Here is a 15,583-nt window from a genome sequence, read left to right on the forward strand (position 1 = left end):
AGGCACCTAAGGAGGGCTGTCATTTGTTGTTCGACAGTATTGAAAGGAAATGAGTGGTAAAATTACAGGCCAATTTCTCTCATTAATGTGGGCTTCAATCAGCTGTCCTGAGTGACCCTAATACGGCTGTCACAAGGGAGGGGGTCAGGGGTGTACGGTGCAGGGAACTGTGCTCATTCCAAATCATGACGACCTTGTTCCTTCAACTCATAGCATCAGTCTACTAGCAAATAAAACTGCAATGAACTGATTTTTTTTTTTTGTGTGTGTGTGTGTGTGTGATCTTTGAGCTGAAGTTTGAAACTTGCCATTAAACAGTTAAAATAAAGAAATTGCAACAAAAAACAAATGTTCAACTTGTAGGAAAAAAATAATTGCGGACAGTTATCTCAGTTTCTTGTGTAATTTGCTCTCTGCCACAGGGAAATTTGTCTGAGTTGTTTTTGCTCAGGACTTTCCATTTTCAGACGGACATGATATTGACCTCTTCATCCAAACACCTTGAAAATAATTTCTGGGATGAAAGTGTACAGAGCATTTCAAAACGTTTTTTTAGCACTCAAACCTCATCTCGATCTTTTTGTATGTATTTATTAGCATATTTTTATGATATTGCTTGAATTTAGTTTTCTATTATGTTAGTAGTCTGATGGAAACACTTTCAGTGTATGTCATATGATATGTGAATGCCAATTTGACAAATCTAGGACCAAATGTGCAAATAGTCATACATTTTTTTTTTTTATTATTATTATTTTTTTTAATTTATTTATTGTTGGTTTGTTCACATATGTGAAAACAATCAGATCAGGTCACTAGGGGGCTGACAATGGACTTGGAGTCTCCTCAGCATGTTATGTGAAGGTATAGCCAAAATATTGCATTATTTATTTCCTGCCAACCCCCTCCTTCTTTTCCTAGACTCACTAATGGGTAGACAAACATAAGTCAGTATCTGTGCAATAATACTGTAAAATGGTTTTAATGGTCACAATCACTGCTGGGCTGTGTTTGTATCAGATTTTCCTCATGAGACATGTGGCCTAGAAATCTAAGATCTCTGATGCAACTTCTTAAATATGCCATATAGCATCTACACGCCAAAGGTCTTAAACAGCTTAAAATTTGCATTACATTTTAATGTCTATCAAATTTCCTTGAGATGTCCTACATAATGTCAAAGGAACTGGTTCATGAAAACCCAAAGAAAGCATTGCAGAAGGAGAGATCTGAGGTGACCCAGAACTAAGGACCACTTTGACAAGATTACAGAGTTCCATAGCTTCAACATGGGAGGGTGGCCAGATGGAAGCCAAAAAAACTTCAAATAGGCATGTCAAAGATACTGCGCCCGCAGCAAAGAAATAGATTAAGTGAAAATTGTCTTTAGAAGCACATTTGTTAGTGGTGTTGGCTGAGCATGTCCATCAGCAAAATATTTAAGTACATTACAAACCCAAAAAAGGTCTTCTACAGGCTTGTAGAAAACCTAGCTCACATGTCGTGTTTAAATGAACTTTAAGAGACCCAGTCCAGGTGAGCACCAAGCACTGCCAGACCCAGCCTCACCAAGACTCCGGGATCTTGACCCAAAATGCGTGTGTAGTTGAGGGGAAATACTGGGAATTCCTCAGAAGCCAAAACCACTATCAACCAGCGGCCATGATGTCAGATTGGGGAGAATGATTTATGTTCCACCCACACAATGATTCTCATCACGTCCACTGAGGAATTTTTTCACAACAAGACTGTAAAGGTCTATAAAAGTGAACCAAAGCTCGGCCCAAAGTCAAGATAGAAAATATTTTCAGTGGCTTGAAGATGGTTATTGAGATACTCCTCATTCATCGTGACTGATCTTAAGTAAATACGTGGGTAGAATTGCAGGAAATTCAACACGCTATACATGCTCACTTCACAGATTTACATTTGAGATAAGTCTAGGCTGTATCACTGTAAACTCTGGCTGAAAGTCTGTCTTAGATTTATTTCCAGTAAGTCTAGTTTTCAACAAAATGTGACAGTTTTTTTAATCAAGTTAGAATAATAATATTTAATGTGTACTTTATTGATAAGATACACTTTAATCAGACTTTATGAAAACAAAAGTCTGCATATACTTCATGTAAAAATGAGTTTTCCCTAAATAATCTGAGACACTTTGATGAATACATTTTTTTTTCTCGCACAAAAAAAAAAAAAAAGTTTTGTCTTTACATTTAATACACAGCTACTTCCAGCAGCTGTTTATCTGAGCCCAAGACAGGAGACTTGGCAAAATGCTTAATCCTAACAAATATTAATAAATCAAATAAATAATATAAATATTCTCATCAAACTCTGCAACAAAAGATGTTTTTTAATTTGTATTTATTTTTTGTTTTGTTTTTTGTTTTTTTCTTTTATGTGGCACTACTTCTTAAAGAAATTCCTCATTAGTATGGGCAGCAGTAATAAAATCCCAGTCATTCTCATCCATTGTCACAGCTAATTAAGTGGAGAGACAGTTTAAAATAAAGACCAAATGCAAATTTAAAAAAAAAAAAATCATTAAAGGCTTTTAACAACTCATGGTATAATTCCTAAACTCCTTGCTAGAGAAAGCATATCATGAAAGCCTACTCATTCATTTGCCCTGCAGTGATTTACATCCTGCCACCACCAGCTGCCAGAGCCATTTTGTGTTGGAGTGTTTGGAGAGCTCAGGGGGGCGGGCTGTTGAAGGCGCTTTAGAAAAGGTCTGGGTTCTTTTAATGTGACAGAAAATCTGAACCCGAGCACCTCTCCTCTACCCTATATGCACACAAGCGACGTTTGCATTTGGATCTAGCCAAGACCGAGCACTCATGCTCTAAGGCCACAGAGTGAAGGAAGAGACATGTGGCCATGTGTCAGCAGGTTCCTGTAAACATATATAAATACCTGATACACTCGCTGCTTTATGCCAGAGGCAGCGAGAGAGAAATGTGCTCTATACTGCGACTTGTGTGTGGGAGGGAAAAAGGGGATGGTTATACCATTGAAAAGAGGAAATGAGGGTGAAGGAGAGAGGGAAAATGGGGTGAGCAAGAGGGGTTTCCTAAGCTAATAAAATGCTTGGAGGGATGGAAGCTGCCAGCCAGCATTCCTGAGCCATTAGATAAGTTAGTTCACTGCAGCCTCTAGTTTCTCTGCAGTGCTGAAGTGGCAATCTGAGGTCACCACAAGGGAGTGTGGGGTGGGCGGGGGGGTTAGGAGGGGCAATAAATTCAGAGTGTTCTGCACCGTTGTTGCTGTTAATCCTCTGAAGCTGTTTAGTTGAAGATTTATTTTTTAATATATGGACAAAATCTACAGGAATCTGTACCTTGTGTAGTGCTGTTAAATGTTGAAAGTGCAGATATTTAATTCAATAATTTTATACAAATGTGCATACTTGTGGCATTTTGAGGACATGCAAGCTGTTTCCAAGAAAGATACATAGAGAGTGGTGTGAACTTTGGGAACTAATTTTAGATTTTAAATAGAAGGTCAGATATCACACAGTACAAGTTGGATTATGTAGCTCACACAGAGTGCTACCAAATTCACACTAGCCAAATGGCATCACAGAAGCTTGTAAGTGTGACAGATTGCAACAATTCCAGAGAAGTCAAGGAGTTTTTATTGCACGCTCTGATGCAGTCCGTCGAACTGAACCATTCACACAGAAATCCTTTGAATATCAGTAGCTTGGTGTTTGTTTTTTAAGAAGCTGTAGTTGCAGATCTATATTATCCCCTAGGTAGCAAATTCCTGGGTTGCAAAGTGAGACAGAGGGCTGCAAGATATTATTTGCCTCCAAATAATTCTCCTTCAGGGAGTTCTCATGTACTGTGAGATGGCTTATTTAAATGGAAAGGGTGCTCAGTGTGTATTCCCTCATAACCTCCATCATTCTTAGTGGGACCTTCTGCCATTATTTCATGCAGTGTTTACAATACTGGCTGCACCTGAGTCTGTTCCAGGTCATGTAGAAGATATCAGTCATTCAAGACCCTACGGCTTTACTGTGTGAAGAAGATAAAAAAAAAAAAAAAGGACTTTTCACTTGTATGACTGATTAGCATATAACTGCATCGAGCAAAGATTAACACGTTAGTGCAGCAGATGTGGTACAATTTTAGCTCACATCAAGCAGTCAAATATATATATGAGTCTCACTCTAAAACCATGTCTTTTCAATGTTTGGAATACTGTGTAAGTTGCATTATTGTCTTAGTTTATAAAAAATAAATTACTTTTTTGATTCCTTGTCTTGCAGGAATGCTTGTGGTCAATGTAACTTGGAGAAACAAGACATATGTGGGCACTCTGTTGGACTGTACACGGCATGACTGGGCTCCCCCCAGGTAAGGAGCATTTTTCACCGAAATACACAGTTTTGTTTGACCACGCATCATCCAGTCTGCGTTTGTTATGTTAATGTTATATCATTTGTGTGGTGTTGTCAAAACTAAGGCTACATACTGAGATTTTACATATCTGCACAAATTTTTTTGCTTTTGCTCATAGTAGTCGTAGACGTAGAGATGGAAAAAAGTCCTGATTATTTTTGAATTATTTATATGCATTCTCGAGCTAAGCTGATACACTTGATCTCTTAACCTTTCACACTCTCCATGATATGAATCTGCTGCAGCGAAATCAGTACATGGAGCTGAATGCACCAACTCACTTGTGTGCATGTGAACCTCCTGTGTTAGTCTTTATCTAAACCCTGGGGAACCAGGTTTCAAACGGCTGATGTCCCAGGAGGTAGTTGTGGAAATAGAAAGCTGCTCTAACAAGCCAGATTGCAGAATCCAATTATTGGACTAATAGCTTTTCCTCAACCCGGTATAACATTCTCTATCACAAAGCCTGTTATTTCTTAGATCAGTTTTATGAGGGCAGTAGCTTAAGATGTTTGGAATTTCTGGATATTTACCTTTTGTTGTTCAAAATACACTGCATGTGTGTGCATGTTCAAACACTTGCTTCGATTTACATCACCTGCACTGTATCTTAATGTAAATACAATTCTATATCTGAAACGCATGGATGAGTGCTGAAGGCAAAAAAAAAAAAAAAAAAAAAAAAAAAAATCAAGAGTAAAGAAACACTAATGGAAAACAAGGATAGGCTGTATCTCACTAATGCATCACAGTATATCACAATAATGTTCAGTAAGTGAGGTTTGCTGGGCTGTATTTGCACCAACATAGTCTTACGGTTTGCAGCACGACTACATTAGCGACACACCATGAATAATTCAGAAAGCTTTCAACGGACTGAATATAAACTTGGGCTTATAATGAGTCTAAATTCCTCTACCACTCTCAGACTACGGATGTACTCGCATCCCCTGCTGTGGCTGAAATTGTTTGGAGAGACTTGTAGAGGAAGCTGTGAGTCATACCAGCCCAATGTTTCTCTTTGTCGCAGATTGCTAACCTTCACTGCTGTGCAGAAAGATAATTACATTACTATTATGAAGAGATAAGGCCAACTGCTATTTTAGGAATTTGAATGACTGTATGTTTTGATTACATAGACGCTAGAACATTCACTGATGTCTTTTCCAATGATGTTTATATTTTCATTTGGCAAGTCATCAGATTAGTCTGTAATGAGAGGACAGGAACAGGAGAATGGCACACTTATTCCCAATATCAATGCCTTCACTATTTATTTTTGGTTCTGGATGCAGAAGAGTCGAACTCGGATGCATTGTCAGTGTGTCATGTTATTTGGCATAGTAATACAGTAAATAATTGGATCTGAGGTTCTCACAGTAATGTTCTCAGAAGTGTAGCAGTGTTTCCCATACATTGATTTATATGTGGCCGCCTGCAACAGTGTCAATATTGACTACCACATAGTGATTTCCTATTTTTTTCACAATTTCAAATGGGTCAAATCTTATTTTATTGTAGAGCTGTACACAGTGCATTGATTACCCTCTCCTCGACCTACATACTTGCTTTCTTTCTTTCAAGCACATTGACAATGAATCTGTCTGTCATAGTCGGACTGGTCATTGGTGGGCCATTAAAAAATCCATTAAGTCTTTACTGTCCTGGTCTGTCCTTCTACCTGCTCTTTCTGTGTCTGTTATTCAAAGTAGAGGCTTGCTGCTGGGACTGGGTTCACTAGCCAATTATATTGGCCAATACAATCAACCCTTATTAATGGTTTCATTTAACATGAAGCAGCAGGCCTATATATATTGGTGAGGTATTGACTTGTCACATGTTGCAGTTGTTCCTGTCAACTGCCGTCATAAACAGAATCCAATTCTGTGGGTAAGACTGCATAGGCATAAAAGGACCTAAGAGAACATTGCATTTTATTTTCTATTAACTTTTATAATCAAAAGATTTGCTTCTGTGTAGTGATTAAAAAATAAATAATAAGGATAACTGGGGTTTGCACAATCGCCATGAAACACATCCATCACACTAAAAACAATAGACTGATTTAATTACCATTTTGGTGTGAGATAGTAAACTTAAATACTTTTATATTCGTTAGAAATTTCGTGTCAATTTTTAAAGACTATTGATTATTGCCCAGAAACATCCAGTGAGTTATATTGAATTGCGTTGGAAGCAACCGTTGATATTGTGGCATCGCAAGTTATTATGTGATTTTCAACCCTTCTGCAGGTTTTGTGAATCCCCTACAAGTGATCTGGAGATGAGAAATGGCCGTGGTCGAGGTAAACGTATGAGACCGAATAGCAACACCCCTATCAACGAAAACACCAACTCGTCAGACAACAAGGGCACCACCAACAACAAGACACGTGCTGCCTCTAACAGCAAAGGCCGAAGGGGCAGCCAGACGCCGTCAGAACGCCGCACTCCACCTAACAGTAACACAGAGGACATCAAGGCCAGTCCTTCCTCTGCTGGAAAACGCAAGACCAAACCAGCCTCAGATATGGAACCAAATTCCAGTTCAGAGGACACCAAAGGCAACAAGCGTATGCGGACAAACTCCAACAGTGGAGGGGTTGGAGCAACAGGTCTGCCTATCCCTTCTATTAAGACTGAGCCACTTCCACCTCCCCTTGATCGCAGCTGTCCCTCACCGGTTCTTATTGACTGCCCACACCCTAACTGCAACAAGAAGTACAAGCACATCAATGGTCTAAAGTACCACCAAGCCCGTGCCCACAATGATGATGACCTTAAGTTGGATTTAGATGGAGACAGTGAATATGGTGAGGATTCAACTCTCCACCCTGAACCAGGGAATTGTAATGGAGCCTCCATCTCTCAGAAAGGATCCCTGTCTCCAGCACGTTCAGTTACTCCAAAAGGCAGAAACTTTGATGCGCAAAGTCCCTCCCCATCTCCTGGCAAGTTTAGTTCCAAGCAAAGTAAAAAGAAAATTGCTGAGACAGATCCAGAAGCGGTAGGAACACCAATGGATGGATGTGAGGATGGGCCATGCCTCACTGATGAGGCCAGTAATGATGGCATAGATGATAAGAGAGTAGCAGATAAGTCTAAAAAGGCTAGCACGGGCACAAAGTCTGAAAAAATGGCCCAGAAAAACATTAAGTCCCCACGGCCCCTTGGTCCTGGCTCTGCAGCATCCCAGCAAATGTACTTCCCTCCTGGGAACCCAAATTCTTCCCCAGGTCTTACCCCAATGATACAAGGTATCCCCAAGAGTCCGCAAATGAAAGGCACGCAACCTAAACCCCCTGCCATTGGCGATCCTGCCTCAAGTAGTTCCAAAGACAAGAAAAAGAAGGAAAAGAAGAAGAAAGATGGTGGAAAAGAGGCTGACAGCCCGAAGCCTCCGGGAAAGGGAGGAAAACTAGAGGAAGGAAAACTTCCCTACTCAGAACCTTCTGATCAAGCAAATAAGGGGGAGGGACTCCTCAATGGTTCTTCAGATCCTCATCAGAGTCGCTTGGCCAGTATCAAGGCAGAGGCTGATAAGATTTACAGCTTTTCTGACAATGCCCCAAGCCCCTCGATTGGTGTAGCTAGTCGGATAGATGGCACTGGGATGCCACAGCCTCTCACGCCACTTCACGTGGTGAATCAGAATGGTGCTGACAATTCATCCGTTAAAACTAATAGCCCAGCATATTCAGACATTTCAGATGCTGGTGAGGATGGTGAAGGGAAACTAGAAGGTGTCAAAGTCAGGACAGAGGACCAAGCCATCAGGGAAAGTGTCAAAAAAGCACTCTTTCCAAACCAGACACCCAACAAAGATTCCCCATACTATGCCGGCTATGAGACGTATTACTCGCCCAATTATGTCAACCCCAGTCCCAGCGGACCCAATCAAGGCACACCAGTGGCTGAAGGTCAGGTTAAAAGCAAAAGGGATGATGACCAGGACCAAGGTGATGAGAAAGTCAAGGTAGAGGTTCATGAAGATCGCAAACCTGACAGCAGTGCTCCTGGACAGCAGCAGCAACAACAACAGCAACCCTCAGTCATCCAACAGCGATCCAACATGTACATGCAACCTCTTTACTACAACCAGTATGCTTATGTCCCACCATATGCATACCATCCAGATCAAGCCTACCATAACCACTTGATGAACACCAACTCGGCCTACAGACAACAGTATGAGGAGCGGCAACGACAGGTGGCTGAACAGCATCGTGCCGCTGAGAAAAAGTCAGATGTAGCTATAAAAGAACGCGAAGCCTCCATGAAGGAGGAGTGGAAACAAAAGAGCCCAATGCCACCAAGCCTCTCCAAAGCCCCAATTCAGTCGGACCTCGGAAAGGCACCACAGCCACCTGGAAAATCAAGGGAGTCACCATCTGAACCTTCTTCAAAAACTATTGGAAGCATAAAAGGTGAGGACCAGAAGTCCCAGCAAGCTGAGGGGCTAAAGATGAAACTGACTGAAAGTGGCCACCACGGAAAAGAAGACTCCAAGCAAACAATGGAGTCCAGAGGTAAAGCAGGGATGGAGCAGGCCATATGGTACAGACAGGTAAATGACAACATAGAACAGACGCTTGTGAATTTGTTGTGAGAATGTCTTTGAGGGATTTCAGTATAATGATATAATTTGGACCTTCTTTCCCATACTCAGCAGTACCCTGAGAGCCAGAAGCCCCAAGCGGATGATGAACACCAGCAACAACAACCTCGATGGAAAGATGAAAGGGACAGAGAACGGGAACGTGATCGCAAACTAAAGGATGATAGGCTGAGGCCCAAGGACAATCAAAGTGGACCCAAGGAGGATGGCAAAGAGGGTAGTGATCCCAGAATAACTTCTGAGGACCACCGGGCAATGAGCAAAGACTCTCGTTCTAATCCCCACATGCAGTTTTCATCACCACTACCGCAGCACCAAGGCTACATGCCCTACATGCATGGTTACCCCTATGGACAGGGCTATGACCCCACACACCCTGGATACAGGGGCATGCCCTCAGTCATGATGCAGAATTACCCAGGTATGACATTAAACTGACAAATACATCTCAAGGTTTTTAGATACCAATGGTATGAAAAAATATTTCCCTGCATCTTGTTATATTCTTGTAAACTGTTAGTATTTGCAATCTTGAAGCACTGACTTTATTGCATTCTTTTGGCGTGTTAGCTGCATCATTGGCCATTGTTTTACAGTTATGGTTTGGAAATTAAAATTGTGCAGTTGGCTTTAAAATGTTTACAGCTGCCAATGAGATGAAATATAGTAGGCATGACTTGTGAACGTAATCTTATTCTGAAAAGTGACTAGACAAATATATTCAGGCAGATTTGTCTTGTCGAGCAAAACCGATGTACAAATATCAGCAGAATTTCCTATTGTTATCATTTCATTCTAAACTGAATATAATGTTTTGCATTAAAGGTGTCAGTTAATTTGCAGCAATTTTTTGCGTCTTGGAAAATCATCTTGAAATAATTGTGATCATTTGGTGGAGCTTGTTGGGAGCAAAATACAGCGTATGTCGTTAAGCAGGCCAAGTGAATCAAGAGGTGATTTGGCTTAGCCTCCATTCAAGTGATCTGAATAGAATGATTATATGTGGGAAATTGTGTTTATTTGATGAAAAAAAAAAAAAAAAAAAATCACCATACACACTGAAGGTGTTGGCAAAATTGTATGTTCTGTCTGCTCTGGGAGGGGCAGATCTTTGTGTTAATCCGCAACTTCCTTGGAGGAGCTGAAATATGTCGCCTAAAGAATATAGTCAACATGTATAATTACTAACAATTCATCAATAGACAGCAATAAGCAATAAGCATGGATTAGACACTATGCTTAAGGCACCGTGTACAGAAATGAAATGAAAACACAACACATTACAGGCCATCCCAAATTGTTTAAGCACAGTCATTTTTCATGTGTAGATTCTGATTTTGATCAAAATGGTCGCATGTACATCAACCAGGCTGATACTAGACTGTTCTTAGCTGGATGTATTGAATGATGTGAGGTGGGACTAGTTGGTGACCTGAAATCTCTTGCAAGTTTGATTGATGTGAACGTTAATGAAGAGTAATTAATCGTTAGTAGTGGCATTTTTACTTTGTACAAACCTCAATTTGACCCATCAATTGTCTTCGTAACCCTTAGGTTCGTACCTACCCGGAGGTTATCCCTTTTCTCCGTATGGCAGTAAAATAGCCGGAGGTGACGAAGGCAGCGACAAATCTCGTGCTAGCCCCACCATCACCAAATCGGCAACAGACTCCAAAGCCTTGGATATCCTGCATCAGCATGCCAGCCAATACAAGAGCAAATCCCCCACAGTGGGTGACAAGCCACCCCACGAGAGGGAGCGGGAACAGGACAGAGGAGCTGCTGGAGACAGAGACCGGGAGAGGGAGCGTGACAGGGAAAGGGAAAGAGACGTGGACCGGCCGCGCTCCTCCCCCTCTCAACGTATCATGCCCTCTCACCACCACACGGGATATCCCTTGCTCTCAGGGCAATATGACCTGTCTTACGCCACAGGTCAGTTCCATCTCTCCTCTTTGACCTTAGATTTACTCCGCTGAATGTTGCACCATTCTTCCCTCATTACATACTAAGAAAATAGATTGCTGCCTGTTATTTAGATAAAATAAGACCCACACTGCAGAATTTAACTTAATGTATTTAGATGCGAGCTGTCGATCATCTGCCGTATCTTAACTAAATCTAAATTCAGACTATAAACTAGACCTTTCACACCTCTCATGGGTCTGTCCTCATCAGCTATTGCTGCTAGCCAAAGGCTGAAGGCACTAAACTGAAACCAGTGTTGTCAAATGTGGCAGACACTCCTCTTTACATGAACAATGTACTAGACCCTAAATATTAATGTAATGAGTTATGAGAGCTGGCACAGCTGTAGAATACAGTGCAAAAATAAAATCTTTGTTTTTCTTTGTCCTGGATTGATTTGATTTAAAGTGAAAAGAACACCCTGCTCTCCTCTTTTCTTACAACATTTATGTTGCAGACTTGGAGGCAGCAACCTGCAATGAAAACAAATCCTGGCCAAACAAAACCCCTTTTATTATGCTACAATCTAGTACAATATGCGTTGCTGCATTTAGCCCCTCAGTTCATCCATTCTAAGTGGGTCCTCTGAGGACAAGTGGATCAGCGTGGATAATGGAGACATGGACAAGCCTGCCAAGACACAAATCCACCGCAGCCTGCACTGACACCTAGTGGACATTGTGTTCTAATGCACCACCTTAATAAATACATACTCAGATTAGTTTATTGTAGCAGCAAAAATGACTGTGTTAAAAACAAGCTTAGAATCTTATAATACTTCAGGTTTATTCGTTGTATTTAAATAATTTATTTAGAAATACTATAAAGGAATCTTCAGGGCAAGTCAAACTCAAATATTTATTGTACTAAAAGTGCAGTACCAGTAAAAGCAATGATAAATACACATAGTCAATATGCCCTTATAAAGTATTATATGGTTAACCTTAATATATAAATGTAGCACCTCTAGGTATGCACTCACATGTAAACAGTATTTTAATGTAATACATTTGTGTTTAATGTCTTACTTGATAATGAAAGTACAGTTCTAAATAATTGTGAGGAAATCATACACTTGGTGAATTCCAAATAAAAAATAAACTAACATGGTGAAATCCAAATACCTCTGACTTTTACTTGAGTCCAGCACTTGAGTGTATGTTTTCCATTCCAGCTGAAAGTGTGTTAAGTATTTATGAGGATATTTTATTTCAGTGTCTGTACCGATCGAGGTGATAAATAAGTATCTTTTGTGTCTTTTGTAGGGAAACCCGACCGTCACACCTCAACCCTGCAAAGATTCATGTGACTGGATCACATGAGAAGATGATCTCCCGGGTGTTACCTTTTTAGACATCAGTTGAATGGTGTTTCTATATTTTTATTTCTTCTGCTGAAAGGCTAGGCAGATTGTTGTTTTTTTGTTTGTTTTTTTTTTTTTGTTGTTGTTGTTGTTTTTTTGTTTTTTGGTTTCCCCTCCCCTCGTAAATGACCCCAAATCCTCCCAACCTTGGACTGTAACAGGACTAATAATAACCCAGGTTCAAAGCCATCACTCTGCCCCATCATGCAGAGGAAACACCAACCCGCTGATTATCTAGTCTTTGCACTGTCAACAAATACAATGCAAAAAGAGACTATTGGACTGCCAGAACAGCTTTTTTTGTTTTGTGTGTGTTGTTTGTTCTTTGTTTGTTTGTTTAGTTGTTTTTTTTTTTCTTTTCTTTGACTGCATAGTTATTTGTCACACACAGAAAGAAATTGGCGGTGATTTTGGGGAGTTGGGTGACTGATGGGAAAGGGGAGTCAAACTAAATTAAAAACTGACAAAAAAAGTGAATCATATTGAAATGATTTCAATCCTTATGTCTTTGGCTTCTCGTATGCCATGAAACAACAGTATATCCTTAACTTGACAAATGTTTGGCTATATTTTGTGAGGAGAGGGAATATGGCAGCAGCTGCTTTCTTCAGAGACTTAAGAGCCTGAGACTGAAGTTTTTCATTTTCCATCATCATTGTTAATTCCCATCCTATTCAAAACCTCAATTCTTGTTTCAGGGATGATGTTTTGCGAAGGGATCGCATACACCTCAATGGAGAATAAACACTACTCACCTTTTCTTTTTCTCTGTAATATTTTAGTTCTGCTCCATATCATCATGTTCATCTTCATCTGAATGTGTCTTGCGCTGGTATTTGTCCTGTTGTTGTTGTTTTTTTGTTTGTTTGTTTTTTTTTTTTACTTATTTTTTTTGGGGGGGGCTACTTTTTTGCCTAATTTTATGTGCGTAAATGTTTATATTTATCCCAGCACGCGACTGTTCAGAAATTGTCACTGTTAAATAGCCTTCAGACTTCACAGCTTTTTAACATTTTGTGCTCAGATCATTGCAGTCGATGTCTTGGTGTGCTTCTCCTTTGCCCCAGCTTCTGTTGTCTTGCTGAAGATTAGTTGTTTTATTTTGTTATATAATGAACTCTTTCAGCACATCAAAAGCTTGGTGCACATGTTCGTTCATCTCAACGTGCAGTGTGTGATAAGAGTGGCTGCAGACTTGTGAATTGCTGTCTGCATCACAGATAACTCAAACTGACAGTAGGGTCAGCTCAACAGAAAATGAAATGGTAAATGAGTTTGATTTGCTGGCTAATGTGCAGAAAGAAAAAAGAGATTACTTCTCTTGGTGCTTCGCTTGCTTCTGTGACTTCACTATAACACATTTTTGGCCTCTGACAGCTGTTAGCATGGTTTTCCTGCCAGCAGCTGGCTTTGAATGAGTCCAAAACTGGGCTAGTGAGTCTGATACCTCAGATAACACTTAACTTTGTTCAGTTGCTGCCTGTGCTGTAAGGTCAACTACTGGCACATTAAACAAAAGTGCATGAAATGACCCCCAAAACAAAACAAAAAAAAAGTTTATGCTGTTACTATTATAGAACAAACATGAACCAATCAGATGCAGACAATGAACTTAATTCACATGAAAGGTTGAGCCTGTGAAAAGCTTGGAGGGAATTATAATGTGGTGAAAACGACTGAAATGGGACATTGATGACGCACACACGACTGAAGTGGGAAGGCCTGAAATTGCCCAGTCAGCTGAAAAGAAGCACGTTCCTCTAGGCTTTCCCCTCGGATCTCAAACTGATGGTGCCACTCTGTAAAATTAAACCAAGTCTGGTTAACTACATGGAGAACAAGCGTCAATATGGCCCGTTCTACCAGAGCTCCCTCTTGGCTTTAAATTACAGTTCTCTCATACCTCAGGGCTTGTAACTGAAATTCTATCCATATGCTATTTGTATTGATTTGAGAGGGCCTCTGTTTATGGGTGTGAGAAAAGCACATTTTCTGCTCTGAGCTTGGTGTGCTGCAGCGGTTCATTCAGAAATGATAAATTGGCCCAGGATAGGGGGCTGTTAATACACACCATGTTGCTGTGGGTGGTAAGCAGTCTTTATGTTCGTCTAAAACATTATAATGAGAGTAGAATATTGACCATGCTGTCGTTAAATTTAATTTTATTCATTTTGGTTTTACAATCACTTATTGTGTCACCATTGTTCTAGTATTTTTTTTAACACTGTATGTGATCAAGTCCATAAGAGAACAGTTAATCTCATGTCTAACAACCCTCTCTGAAGTCAGACGTTAGCGGTTTGTTGACACGCTATTCGTGACCATGATACTGCAGCTCTTCACATTGAGGTTCTTGGACATTCCAAGTATATAAGTTGTCAGCTTCTCCTTCCACAAATTTTGCAAGATGGTTTATCTTTTGTCTTGTTGCGCATTTTAAAGAAGAATGGCTGACATGAATACGATGAATGTGGTGGTATTTGACTTGTACTTAATCTGTAAGGGTAATCTAGGCAGCTGTGATGTTGTCATCAAAGTCAGTGGGTTTTAGTACCAGCAGACTGCATACATATAGTTTTATCAGACAATGGTTGTGACAAGTGCATTTGTTCTCTCTCTCTCTGAGAGTAGTAATGTTATCTCAGTAGTAAGCAAAGCCCAGTGAAAATTATATATACTAAAGTGTATGAAAAGCCAGAAAAGTAATGTTTGCTATAAACATATTGGAAAGTGCTTGGCTCTTGTATTTTGCAGGACTGTATTTGTTTCATGGTGAAGAGTATATTTATTGGCCAGCAGTTGTCTCAATTGGTGCCTAGTTGAACATTCTTCTGTGAAAACACAGAGACACTTGCTCGTTTGTCCTTTCCCGACCCACCTACTGTCACACGAACCCCCCCTCCACTCCTCAACACCCCCTCCTAACCCCCTCCTAACCCACCCCACCCCCAAAAGTACCGGAACTGGTGCTTGCAAGGATGTTTACAATGTCTTCATTTTCTTTCCGTGTGAGAAATTCAGAACTCTTCCCCTCTTCCTCCTTTCTCCCTCCCTTCAGGAGTTTGTGTAAAGTGTACATTACCATGGTTCTTTTTTATACAATACTCTGTAACTTGCCTTTGTAAATTTGGGCTGGAAAAAATAAATCTTTTTATGAGACTATCTGTCCTGGGAACTGCTCAGTGGCTCCTGCTCTGTCATTGAAGTGGAAAGAACAAC

General features: G+C 40.4%; 1 protein-coding gene across 2 annotated transcripts in view; it reads left to right on the forward strand.

Moving 5' to 3' along the window:
* znf609b (zinc finger protein 609b) overlaps positions 1–15,523 on the forward strand; it is a 73,478-nt gene extending 57,955 nt beyond the window's left edge. The window contains exons 4-8 of one of the 2 annotated variants that reach the window (XM_029498182.1): positions 4,283–4,370; positions 6,669–8,982; positions 9,085–9,454; positions 10,588–10,968; positions 12,267–15,523. In XM_029498182.1, coding sequence (XP_029354042.1) covers positions 4,283–4,370; positions 6,669–8,982; positions 9,085–9,454; positions 10,588–10,968; positions 12,267–12,310 — 3,197 coding nt within the window. In that variant the 3' untranslated portion in view covers positions 12,311–15,523. The remainder of the gene's footprint in view (positions 1–4,282; positions 4,371–6,668; positions 8,983–9,084; positions 9,455–10,587; positions 10,969–12,266) is intronic. The other variant, XM_029498183.1, reaches the window with a different exon arrangement.
* The last annotated feature ends 60 nt before the right edge of the window (positions 15,524–15,583 follow it).

Source organism: Echeneis naucrates, chromosome 3, assembly GCF_900963305.1.
Source record: "Echeneis naucrates chromosome 3, fEcheNa1.1, whole genome shotgun sequence".
NCBI lineage: Eukaryota > Metazoa > Chordata > Actinopteri > Carangiformes > Echeneidae > Echeneis > Echeneis naucrates.